The sequence below is a fragment of the Podarcis raffonei genome, chromosome 15 (assembly GCF_027172205.1).
Source record: "Podarcis raffonei isolate rPodRaf1 chromosome 15, rPodRaf1.pri, whole genome shotgun sequence".
NCBI lineage: Eukaryota > Metazoa > Chordata > Lepidosauria > Squamata > Lacertidae > Podarcis > Podarcis raffonei.
The window spans coordinates 6,755,777-6,769,172 of NC_070616.1; the positions used below are offsets into that span (position 1 = coordinate 6,755,777).

The window sequence follows — 13,396 nt, forward strand, 5'->3', positions numbered from 1 at the left end:
AAATAACATTGGAAAACGAAGAGAAACATAGCCATCTCTCATGGATGCTTTAGCTGAGATTCCTGCATTGCGGGTGTGTGTGGGTGTGTGTCCTGGAGCAGATGACCCTCTGGGTCCCTTCCAAATTTACAATTCCTTGATTCCTTGATTTATAACATAGTAAACAACTACAGTCGTACCTTGGATCCCAAATGCCTTGGCTTCTGAACAAATTGGCTCCTGAATGATTGAAACCTGGAAGTGACTGTTCCGGTTTTCGAACGATTTTTGGAAGCCGGATGTCCGACGGGGCTTCTGCGGCTTCTGTTTGGCTGCAGGAGCTTCATGCAGCCAATCAGAAGCCGCATTTTGGTTTCTGAACGTTTTCGACTTTCAAGGTACCACTGTACTTTATAATATGACCATGGGATACCCAAGAAGGATAAAACAATTCAGCTTCATACTATACTATACTATACTATACTATACTATACTATACTATACACAACATGGAAATGTTCAAATGTTTCTTTGTCCTTGGATCTTCCTGCCACATTTGCCATCCTCTCCTCCCGCAACAGTGTGGCGCACCCCATCCTTTGAGAACCACTGGTGTAGGCGGATGGAGCCATGTTTCAGAGAGCGCCTGGGTCCACTGAGTTGTATGTTTGTGCTTATAACTGCTGGCTGCTTCCAGCGGACAATTTTGAATCTTCCGTTAGCCTATTTTGTTGCTTGGTGGCGCTGACATAAGCGAAAGTGTTGTTGCTTGAAAAGTAGGGTTTTCTTGGTCGCCTGTGATTTTCAAAGGTGCCCCCAGTCTCGAAAAGGCTGTGGACTCATGTTCAGAGCTGACAAATGAAATTGAATAAAACGCTTGCGCTTTTCTGTTCTCTTTCTCTCTCTCCCCCTCCTCCCACCCAGAACGGAACTTTATCGGTCCCTCTTTGGCAAACGGCCACATCTCGAAGGAGGCGACCACGCTTAGTGGTAGGTGTTGTGCTACCACAAGCTCTGAACCTTGGAGAGGGGAACGTCCACCACATTCAGACACTATTCATTGCTCTGCGACTTCTCCTGCTCCCTTCCCTTCCTCCCCTGTCGATGGAGATGTCTTTTCTTGAGCATAAAAAGGAGCACCCACCAAACTTGATCCAGTTGAGAAGCCCCTGGAGGTATCTCCACTTCCTTGGAGTCGGAATGCTCCTGGAAGCTAACCTCAAGGCTCACCCAACGCACGACGACCTCAGCGAAGATGGGCTCACAGGTTGAAGTGCCTCTTGGAAGTGTTGGGCAACTGCTCTGCCAAACTGTGCTTTTCCCCCAAGTACGTCGAGGGCATGAAACCAGCCACTTTACGGGCCTATGAGCAACCTGGAAGAGTGAGAAGAACTTCAAAGTTTCACGGTAGCCATCTCTGGTCAAATCTGGATGAAAGCAAACCATCGCACCCTGGTTCTCTGTACGAAGGACACTTCATAGGGGACCTTTGTAGCATCTTGTGTCCTTGAGCTCCTTGACGGTGGTCAGAGACCCTGTGGAATGAAATCAGAATTAAAGAACAGTGTGTGTTTGTCTGTGTGTCACAACCGTGTTTGTGTTCCTGGGCAAAAGATTAACAGAGGGTACAGCACAACCGTTTTTGTTAGTGACACGCCCTTGAGTGAAACTTGATGGCTGTAACTATCCAATCATCTCCGTTCTGAGGAGACGTGATTTTAAAGTGGGAATGAAGGAAATAGAACACCAGAATAGTTGCTTATGGCCATGCCCTAAGCTACCCTCTCTCTCTTCCCGCAACTACCTTGCTGCCCTGCCTTGCCAGAGCAGCTGCGGCTGATGGGAATCGTAGTCCCAAACTTCTGGAGGGCAACCAGGTTGGGAATTAGGCTGTTCTAGACTCTCGGTAGGTCTGTTCTTAAATACTGCATGTGTAGCTCATCATCTGAGTGGTGGCTTCCAAGGAGAGCAAAAGTGGAAAGCAGCTAATAGAATGCTTTCGGTGATTTGTTCTTCCCTAAAGTAAAGGATGCAGATGGCGCTGTGGGTTAAACCACAGAGCCTAGGGTTTACCAATCAGAAGGTCGGCGGTTCGAATCCCCGTGACGGGGTGAGCTCCCGTTGCTCGGTCCCTGCTCCTGCCAACCTAACAGTTCGAAAGCACGTCAAAGTGCAAGTAGATAAATAGGTACCGTTCCGGCGGGAAGGTAAACGGTATTTCCGTGCGCTGCTCTGGTTCGCCAGAAGTGGCTTAGTCATGCTGGCCACATGACCCGGAAGCTGTATGCCGGCTTCCTCGGCCAGTAAAGCGAGATGAGTGCCGCAACCCCAGAGTCATCTGCGACTGGACCTAATGGCCAGGGGTCCCTTTACCTTTAAAGCACTCCCCTAAAGTATTTTTTGCTGATGGGGGATTTGTGGATTGCCTCTTCTGCTCCTCCCCCAGTTGAGAGATGCTCTTTGTTAGATTTACACCAGGACTAACCTCTACAGAGAGAAGATGATTCACTTGTTTTTATTCAGAAGGTCAAAAAAGCTGGAAATTAAATCCCTATAAAGTGGATTTATTAGCCTGCTGTGATCAATCTCCAATGGAGATTATCTTGCATAAGTATCATGTGCACATGTATGTTACCTGTATTGATTGCCTGAGGTGTCTCCTCTGCAACCGCCCCGCCCCCCTAAAAACTGAATAAAACAGCTTTACAGAGCTGGCCACCTCATTTATTTATTCAAAATGTTTCTAGGCTGCCTTTTTTTTTAAGGGTGAAATCCCCCCACATACAAAAAACAAAGCAACTAATTGTTTATTTTGTTTAACGAAAGGTATGTATATGCTGCTAGATTGCAAGGAAACCTTTAAGGGCATACAATAAATATTAAAAGTTTATCCATAAAGACAGTAAAAAATAAAGAATAACACTATGTTCTCCCGTTCTAATGTAATGCAGTCATTTTAGCACAAGCCCTTTAAAGCCTTTCGCAGTCCGGCAGCAACACTCAACATTTATTTGAACAATTTAAGAGTGGGGGGCGGGGGGAACAAAACAGTTTAAGGGAAGACGAAATAAATGGGGATTTGGTTGGATTTTTCTCCCTCTCGTAGAATATTAGCACTCGGGGGCGTCCAGTGGAGCGGAGTGTTGGAAGAGTCAGTGCAGACCGAAGGAAGTCCTTAACGCAGCACATAGGCACACCTGTGGAACTCCCTCCCACAAGAAGTAGTCATGGCCATGAGCTTAGAGGTCTTGGACAATTTCATGAAGGATAAAGGCTATCCGTTTCTCCCCACGATGGCTATGTTCTGCCTCCGAATGCCAGTTCATGTCCTGCTTCCAAGCTCCTTGTTTGACCGCTGAGAAGAGGATTCCAGACTAGATGGGCCTTTGATCCAGCAGAGCTGCTCTGGCTCTCTTAAACGCCAGCAATGAAGGAACCAGTGCTGCTTTTTCTTCAAGGGGAGGCTCTCAACCAGAGCCTTAGAGGTCCAGCGCAACCTGAAATGTAGTGGGGCTCATTTCTGTTCACAGTTCATTTTAGCTGCTGAATGTGTTTTATTTTTAAACATTTCTCCACCAAAGTTCTCAAGGCAGTACATTCCTCCTTCCCACCAAATGGTGTTGATGGCGGCTGACAGTATTATGGTACTTCTGCATTGTTTATTTGATTTTTGTTTTGTTTTTTAAGCCTAAAATGAAGACAGGTAAGACATGGCTAAAAACTACCCACGAACACCAATTTCAACAACAGTGGCTTGGCTGGAACCATGGTTTCTTGAAATTGTGATTTAGTGTTTCGTGTGAACCCAGCTGATCTGCTTAACTAGAGTTTGTTTGCTTCCAGGAAACCGTGTTCTGAAGCCGTATTGGCTGACAATCCTTGGTTGGTTTTAACTGTGGTTTGGTATCGCCTGTGAAGGCGGTACTTAACCCATGGTTTTGTTTGGCCACCAGACTTCTGTTGGTTGGCCTCAGACATTTTTTGTAGGCATATGTCTGTCTACAAGCTTACGAAAGCATGAGTTAAGCTCACCTGGAAAACAAACAAGCCACAGTTTGTTCAACCATGTGTGGGACAACTCATGGTTGACTCCACAAACCACAATTTAAAACAAAGCATTGTTGATTGTTCTGCATGAACCCAGATGAGTTACATGTCAGCTTTGGGGCCAAAATGTCTTTGCCTGCTGGTGGAAAGTCACTGAGGATGGAGCTAGTGTCCCTTGGCAAGGGCATCCATAGCTTAGGAGAAACCACCAAGATGAAATGTTGGTCAGCAATGGCAGCAACCCAGCTTGAGAGGGAATGCAAACAGTGTGATGACATAACCTTGTGTTTATTGAGGAGTAGCTGAAATCTAATTGGATAGAGCTTATTGAAATCTAATTGGATAGAACTTATATCTACCAGCTCAGGGGGCAGCAAACTTTTTCAGTCGTGGGCCGGTCCACTGTCCCTCAGACCTTGTGGGGGCCTGGACTATATTTTGAAGGGGAAAAAATGAACGAATTCCTATGCCCCACAAATAACCCAGAGATGCATTTTAAATAAAAGGACACATTCTACTCATGTAAAAACACGCTGATTCTTGGACTGTCTGTGGGCCAGATTTAGAAGGTGATTGGGCCGGATCCAGCCCCCGGGCCTTAGGTTGCCTACCCATATACCAGCTAGTTCCAACCTCATCACCATTCTGCCCTTCCTGATCCTCGTCCACATCCCTGAATTCTGTTAGAGCCACAGTGAACAAAGGAGGAGTTTCTCGTTTAAAAGGGAGAGAAGGGTTTATAGTCCTCTTGATTGTATATAATTATATAAAAAAGGCAGGTAGGGGGAAGCTTGAAAATGAAGCTGCTGGCCAGTTAAAAGACCCTTTGATTTTCTCTCTAGCTCCTAAACACTGAAACAATTAATTATCTCCTTCATTTCAACAGACATTTGATAAGTTGCATTGCCAGCCTTGTACCTTTGGACAGGCCTGTGTGAAAGTGATGCTTTGACAAGATTCAGAAAAGGCAAGAAGGTAGGAAGGTGTCCACTCTCCCACTTGTTGTTTAGAAAGGGGCCTTTGCTGCTTCCTTAGCAATTGTTGTGAGGTGACGAGCTTGTTTTTGGAAGCCGAGCGGAACCTGGGACAGGTTGGTATTTTAAAATTGTGGGTTCTGTTGCATGTTTTGCAGCTTTAAATGTTTCTGTCTGCCTTGAGCCTTTGGGACAGTGGTGCACTCAGGCAATTTTAGACTTAGGCCAGAACAGTTCTTTAGATGGTAAGGTATATTAATCACTTTAATTCACTTCAAATCATGGTAAGCCAGCCCTGCTGGATTCAGGGCCGCCTCCTGCTCATTCTGCTGTGTGGGGCTCTGGGTGTCTGCCCCCACCTGGCGGTGCCACCATTCTTTAAAAATAATAATTAGAACTTCCCCTCTCCATTTCTGCTGTGTGGCCACTCCAATGCAGTGACGCTCAGTTTTTTTCTGTAATTCTAGCTGTGACTTGAGCTAAAACAGAACACAAGCTAAAACAGAACACCCCCTTCTTTCTTTTTTTACAGGCATATGGACTAGAAACTTTGCTAGTTTTTGTTTGTTTTTTAATGTGAAGAAAGGTGGCATATTGACAGAGCTGGATTTTGCTCCTATAGAGATACCCTCGGCCCCAGATGGTAACCCTAAATTTAAAATAAAAATAAAAATTGTGTGCGCTTGTTTCAAAAAGCTACTTTCAGGAAATGAAACGACAGTGTGAATTCTATCTTAACGTGGGCTCTCCAAGTGGCGGAACGAGGACAGTTATCCCCACCAGAAAATCGAAGATTTTTTCCCACCCCGCCCCCTCTAGGGTGCAGAAAGTATCTGTGTCAAGGTGAGTATTGACTTTTGTCTTAGAAAATGTATGTAGCATGGATGAATAAATCTTTATGTGCATTTGCAGCAAAGCCAGAGCTGTAGATCTTAGAGAAGGACATTGATTTTTGCCCGCTTCCCCCCCCCCTCCACTGCTTCCCATTTTCTCCAGCTTTCCGAAGAGTCAAAATTTGCCTGGCACAAACTTCTTTTAAAACAACAACAACAACAACAATTCTGTGGACCCTTTCTGAGTTTGTCATATTTCTATTCTTGGATTTAGTTGCATGGACCCCCCAACCCTGGGGAAAGTTATTGAGAGTCATGGTATATCCTTTTGCTAAAACTATGAGTGGTAAAGCTAAGAACTGGGGTGTGAAATTAGCTTGCAGCCAGCTGTTTTGGGGTTGGACGTGAGACTTTAGATGGGTACTGTTGGACGAGGAGAAGAGAGAAGCACATGATGCAAAATGGTGTCGAGTAATGGCAGGAAAGCACCAAAGATCAGTCGTTGAGCACTTTGTTTGTTTGCAGAAGGTCCCAGGTTCCATCACCAGGTAAGACTGGGAATTGTCCCCATCTAAAATCTGCTGCCAGTCAGTGTAGACAGCACCTGAGAACGGTAGACCAGCTTTCTGAATAAGTATATGGGCCGTTTTTAATATTGGATTTCTTTACTGTGCTTAATGTTTTTAATTTGTTGAAAGCTGCCCAGAGTGGCTGGGGCAACCCGACCAGATGGGAGGCATATCAGCAACATCATCATGTCTCCCTGGGTTTTAGGAAATAACAACAGCTTCCTAGAACCCAGGGAGACATGTCAGTGTTCATTTCCCAAAGTTCCAGTAGCTGGGGCCGATGAATGGTTTTATTTATCGAATTTAATTCGAGACACATTTCCTCCTTAACTTTTCCTATTGTTTACAAAACACCCGGTTTTTAAGACCACCTCTTTTAATACTGTCTCCCAGCCTCGCATCTTTTCTTCTGCCAAGTCAGGCAGACCTCAGGAGTAGGACCATGTTTCCAAGTGAAGGCTTTTGGAATCTCTTCCTTGCGCCATCTTGCAAACAATGAAGGGCGGCATGTAAATTGAATAAAGAAACAAACAAAATAAACCCCCAAGCCTGTTGATTGCAATGTGGACTGTGTCACACCCATATTCCTCTCTTTCCTCTTGTAATAACCAAACTCAGGGCTGGGAAGTCTGTGGCCTGCAGGATGTTGCCAGGCTACAACTCCAATCATCCTTGACCCCCAACTGAGGCTGTTGGAAGCCCAGCCCAATGACATCTCCGACATAACAGGTATGTTTAGCCTGGAAAAGAAGAGACTGAGAGCAGATGTGATAGCCGTCTTCAAATAGATGGAAGATGGAGCAAGCTTGTTTTCTCAAACTCCATAGGGTAGGACTCGAACCAGTGGCTTCAAGTCACATGAAAGGAGATTCTGGCTAAACATCAGGAATAACTTTCTGACCGTAAGAGCTGTTCAACAATGGAGCGGTCTCCCTGGGGAGGTGGTGGTTTCTCCTTCCTTTCAGCTTTTCAAGCAGCGGGTTGATGACCATCTATCACAGATGCTCTAGTTGAGTCCCCTGCATTGCAGGGGTTGGACTGGATGACCCTCTGGGTCCCTTCAAACTCGTACAATTCTATGATTCTGCAATGGGGTGGAGAACTGTAGCTCCATGCCTACAGCATCTGCTTTGCGTGCAGAAGGTCCCAGATTCAATCGCCAGCGCCACCAGGTTAGGGCTGGGAGAGACTCCAGTCTCAAACATTGGGAGAGCTGTTGCCAGTCAGTGTTGACAGTACTGAGCTAGATGGGCCAGTGGGTTTGACTTAGTTTCAGGCAGTCTCCTAAGAGCCTGTATTTGCTAATTGGTTAAGCAACGGGTCTTCTGCTGAATCCATCTCTCAGGGTTACATCACTGCTTATAGATTGGCGGGGGGCCAAGGGACGTGTTGGTGCATCTTGCATTGTGAACCCAGAATGGAGCCAGGGGTCAGACTAGATGACCGCAGGGACCCCTTCCTCTAGATTAATTTATCTCTAACGCATCATCACCACCACCACCATCATCATCATCATCATCTCTCTCTCTATATATATATATTTGCCAATGAGAAATATATGTTCATCTGGTGTTTGAAATGGATAGTAAAACACACAAATACTCAGTACTGTACTGGTTTTGAATTTGTGTGTGTGTGTGTGAGAGAGAGAGAGAGAGAGACTTGGGATTTTTCTGTGTTTTGGCAGCGTTGTGTGTGTGTGTTTTCAGCAATATCACACACAGACACACAATCTATATCTATAATCACTGGTTATACACAGTGGATAATGAAGTAGAGTTGTCAACCAATTAAAGAATTTTAGCTGATTAATTGCCCTTCTTTTTAACCAGTGCATTGATTTTAATGAATCAATTTAAATTTAAAGACATTTGCATATTATCACCATCTTTGCTTAGGTGCCTTTTGGAGATATTGAAGGACAGATGAGATAACAACCCGTTTAATAAGCAAGGCCACCACTCTGCGTTAAAACTGGAGGGCTTAGCGATAGAGGAGGTGCTTTTGCACCCAGAAGGGCTTAGGGTCAGTCCCCAGCACCCCACTCCCATCCCCCATGAAAAGGGTGCCGTTTGAGGTGCAGCGAGAGGGTGGTAACCCCAGGCAGGGCCTGCTTTGTGGTGACACCCCAACTGTGGAATGCTGCTTCCCAGGAAGACTTGCCTGGCCCCGGCCTTGATGTCAATATGGTGCCATGTGAGCACTCTTGTATGTTTGTTTCCTTAGCCTTAACCAAACAGCCGCCTCACGGCCTCAGATGTCCAGTCTGCCATATATGGGTGTTTTTTGATCCTTTGGAAATGGCTGCAGTGATTTACCATTTGTTTTTTTTAAAAAGAATAATCTTTGTTTTAAAGTTGTTGCTTTCATTTTGTTCCTCTGTCCCCTCTCTTAGCTATTTCCTCTTAAGGAAACTATGGGGCTTATTTATTTATTTATTTATTTTCATAGAAACCACAGGCCACTTGATTGTAAAAAAAGCTTCAAAGTGGTTTACAAAAGAATAAAACAATAAAGGCTCAAGGCAAGGCCTGCTATCATCAGGCATCTCTGAAGCACAAAGGTTTTTGTTTTCCCCCTGTTCAGTTGTGAGCCATTGAATGATAAAAGGTGTTGAGAGATGAGAGTGGGGCCTCTCCACATGTGTGAAACTTATCAGATGAGATAATTAATTAATTAATTAATTAAATGTGTACAGCGGTACAGATGCTTCAGGTTACAGATGTTTCAGGTAACAGACTCCGCTAACCCAGAAATAGTACCTCAGGTTAAGAACTTTGCTTCAGGATGAGAACAGAAATTGTGCAGCGGCGGCAGTGGGAGACCCCATTAGCTAAAGTGGTACCTCAGGTTAAGAACAGTTTCAGGTTAAGAACGGACCTCCAGAACGAATTAATTCTTAACCTGAGGTACCACCCTAGACTCATAGATCTCAGGGCGATTCACAGCACAAAAAAACACAAAATAGCTTAGAAGTGGGGAACTTCAAAAATGTGGGGGCAGGGGGAAGATTCCTAGCTTTTAACAGAATAAGCAAAGGCCGTAGCTCAGTGATTCCGAGTTCAGTCCCTGACATCTCCAAGCAGGGCTTTCTGAAAACCCTGGAGAGCTGCTGCCAGTCAGTGAGGACAGTATTGAGCTGCAATTGAGCCCCACGTTGGGCAGAAGTTTCCTGCATTGCAGGGGGGTTGGACCAGATGACCCTCGTGGTCCCTTTGAGCTCTACAGTTGTTGTTGTTGTTTAGTCATTTAGTTATGTCCGACTCTTCGTGACCCGATGAACCAGAGCACTCCAGGCACTTCTGCCTTCCACTTCCTCCCGCAGTTGGTCAAACTCATGCTGGTAGCTTCAAGAACACTGTCCCACCATCTCATCCTCTGTCGTCCCCTTCTCCTGGTGCCCTCCATCTTTCCCAACATCAGGGTCTTTTCCAGGGAGTCTTCTCTTCTCATGAGGTGGCCAAAGTATTGGAGCCTCAGCTTCACGATCTGTCCTTCCAGTGAGCACTCAGGGCTGATTTCCTTAAGAATGGAGAGGTTTGATCTTCTTGCAGTCCATGGGACTCTCAAGAGTCTCTTCCAGCACCAGAATTCAAAAGCATCAATTCTTTGGCGACCAGCCTTCTTTATGGTCCAGCTCTCACTTCCATACATCACTACTGGGAAAACCATAGCTTTCACTATACGGACCTTTGTTGTTAGCATCGCCCATCAATGAACAATGGACACAATGTCAGCATGGAAGAGAAGGCACCTTTGAAGCTCCTGATTCCAACCAGCTCATGGGTCCTGAGCGATGTGGGATCTAGCCCTGTGGAAATGCCCCGCCCCGCCCCACCCTGACAGCGCAAAGTCCATATTTGCAGCTTTAAGATTGAAACAGAAGCTGGTGGGGAACCAGTCCTACTATAGAACAGATCCTCCCAATTTGGGCCAAGGGATTTTCAGTCCAAATTTCATCTGGCCCTGAACTCATTAGGCACCCATAGGCAAATATCAGAAGTTGGGGAAGGGAGATACTTTTCCTCTCTCATTTTTCTGGTGCATTAACATTCTTCCATGTTTGTTTCCTAGACTTTAGGCAAGCAGCCGCCTGCCAGCCTCAGTCCCTCAGCCTGCAGCATGGGCGTTCTTGAGAGGATTACAGAAAGAATCCTTGTTTTGTGCTTGGAGCCCTCTCTCCCAAGTAAAAGTATTATTTATAAATCCTTGCTGCTATTGTGGCTGAGAATAGGGAATTTGCTAGTTTGGCACCTGTTCTTGGCATAGAGTTTTCCTTGCTGTGGTTCGCTGAGGTTGTGTGTGTGTGTGATGCCTGCTTCTCTGTTTGACACAAGTTCTTCTTCTGAGTTTCTTTGCAGGCATATTAAAAGGTGACCATGGAAGCTCTTAAAATGCTGAAAATGCTTGTTTCGTATTGTTCGAAGAGATAAGCGGAAGGTAGGGCGGTCGGGAGGAGAGAAATTCAAAGTCTTGCCAATGGTACCCTTGAATCTTTACTTATCAGCGTCCTGGCAGGCTTTCAATCTTTCCCCCCTTACCTGGGTGGTGCGATACCTGGGGAACGCAGGCAAGGAGGCTTCAGCTGGGACTCGACCTGGTTTCATCCACTGAGGTTGGTTCTCTTGTCCTCTCCACCGGTAGGGGGGCAGGAATGGTCTGTTTCCAGGACAGACAGCGGAGATCTGAGCTTTCTCATGTAACTCCCGGCGCTGGATCCTGTCGCCAGCCCCCTCTCCAAAGTGTCTGGTTTGGCAGCCCCAGAAGTTAACCAGCTCTGCTTCCAGTGGCAGGTCTTGCTGTCTGACTGTGGCTAATTTCTGGCGCTGTGGTCCAAATCACTGAGCCTGTTGGGCTTTGCCGATCAGAAGGTCAGCGGTTCGAATCCCCGCAACAGGGTGAGCTCCTGTTGCTTGGTCCCTGCTCCTGCCAACCTAGCAGTTCGAAAGCACACCAGTGCAAGTAGATAAATAGGTACCACTGCAGCGGGACAGTAAACGGCATTTCCATGGTGTTCCATTGTGCCAGAAGGGATTTAGTCATGCTGGCCACATGACTGGGAAAACTGTGGACAAGCGCCAGCTCCCTCAGCCTGGAAGCAAGATGAGTGCTGCTCCCCATAGTCGCCTTTGACTGGACTTAACTGTCCAGGGGTCCTTTACTTTCCTCTTTTACCTTAATTTCTCTCCATCTTGTGTGCAGGAGAGAGAGAAAAATAAGATGCAGTCCTATGTGGGCACAAGACTTGTGTGTACTTAATAAATGCTTCACAGTTTCAAAAAGGCGCTTTCTTTTCCGAGCACAATTCAAAGTGTTGGTGCTGACCTTTAAAGCCCTAGACGGCCTTGGCCCAGTATACCTGAAGAAGCGTCTCCACCTCCATCGTTCTGGCCGGACACTGAGGTCCAGTACCAAGGGCCTTCTGGCGGGTCCCTCGCTGCGAGAAGCAACCCAGAGGGCCTTCTCGGTAGTGGCGCCCACCCTCCTTTCAGATGTCAAAGAGATAAACAACTACCTGACATTTAGAAGACACCTGAAGGCAGCCCTGTTCAGGGAGTTTTTAATGTGTGACATTTAAATGTATTTTTAATCTTTGTTGGAAGCCGCCCAGAGTGGCTAGGGAAACCCAGCCAGATGGACAGGGTACAAATAAAATAATAATAATAATAATAATAATAATAATAATAATAATAATATGGTGTCACCTTAAGCAAAGGGTGTTGTTTTTTAACACGAAACACACAAATCTGTCCCTCCTTTCCAGCAGCATATGCTTGCTATTAAAATGGCGGTGGAGAATCTGGTGTCCTATGGGTGTTGATAGGCTCTCAGCAGCTCCCTATCATGCTTGGCCATTGGTCCTGCTGGCTGGGGCGGAGTCCAATTCCACCCAGCTCCCTATAGCCCACACTGAGTGACAGCGGCTGTCCAGGATTTCAGAAAAAAATAAAATAAATCCCAGTCCTAGCTGGAGATGCCAGGGATTGAATTTGGGACCTTTTGTGGGCAAGGCAGATCCTTCCCAAAGAGTGATTCATCACTCCCAGAGGATCTGTCCGCTTTGCCTGCCTGTAGGAGAATCAAATCCCAGTGACGGAAACTCCCAAGGACACTTTTTCTTGGTGCCGGAGGTCTTGGCTGAACGCAGAGCGGGAGGCTAAACTGCATTTGCGAGAAAAGGGCAACCACAGAACAGGCTTTCCTGCAAATATTTCTCCTTAATGCCATCAATTAACAGCTATCCCGAATTTCCCAACAGAATCTAAATTCTATAGCCATATGTGATACCTCTGTTAATTAGCTTTAAAAAAAAAAAAGGACAACAACAGATAACCCGGCCCTGATTTTTTTAAAAAAAAAAACACAAACAAAAAACAGGAGGTGAGTGTAGCAGAAATGATACGCCCTCGCTGTCCCTCCCCCCTCCCGAAAATAAAACCACACAGAATTTCAACTTTCAGACAAACAACTTCATTTACAAGTGTGGCTCTAATTAGCTTCTGAATTAGTAAAGCGGAGTCCCCCCCTCCCTCCCCCAGATCAGCAAAAGCCCGGGGGGAAGCGGCGGAATAGCGAGAATCGCATTTCCAATTATTTTGTTGAATTGCTAATTTAGTTATTGTGGCTGCCGTAATTGTGAAGGGTATTGGGTGTGCAATTCAATTTGTTTTAAATATTTGTGGGAAGGCTGTTCGGTAATGGAGCTGACCTGTTTTGCGGCCTAAATTGAGAGAAGGGACTCGAACATGGAGGTTTGTGGGGGCGGGCAGGGAGGGGGGAGAAATATGGGAGGAGAACGGAATGGGGGGGGGGAATGTGGCTACAAAGCTGTCGTTTTTTTGTTTCAGTTTTTATTTTGATCTTTTCTCTCTTCATCCCTCTTAAGACCGTTGAAGCAACAAAAGGTTTAAATTAAAAGATGATAGCACTTTGATCTGCCAGCTTTTGAAAGCTTTTGCCGCTTTGGAGGTAACCCTTCCGGGCATTTTTAAAA

At 45.9% G+C, this 13,396-nt stretch overlaps 1 protein-coding gene across 6 annotated transcripts in view; it reads left to right on the forward strand.

Annotated features, from left to right (window-relative positions):
- Positions 1-13,396, forward strand: part of AATF (apoptosis antagonizing transcription factor) — a 77,216-nt gene that overhangs the window by 59,801 nt on the left and 4,019 nt on the right. For 2 of the 6 annotated variants that reach the window (XM_053367494.1, XM_053367493.1), the window contains one exon: positions 904-2,690. In XM_053367494.1, coding sequence (XP_053223469.1) covers positions 904-967 — 64 coding nt within the window. In that variant the 3' untranslated portion in view covers positions 968-2,690. Of the gene's footprint in view, positions 1-903; positions 2,691-4,912; positions 5,117-5,532; positions 5,844-7,020; positions 7,132-10,476; positions 10,589-13,396 lie in introns of those variants that run through there. The other 4 variants (XR_008327823.1, XR_008327821.1, XR_008327822.1 and 1 more) reach the window with 4 other exon arrangements.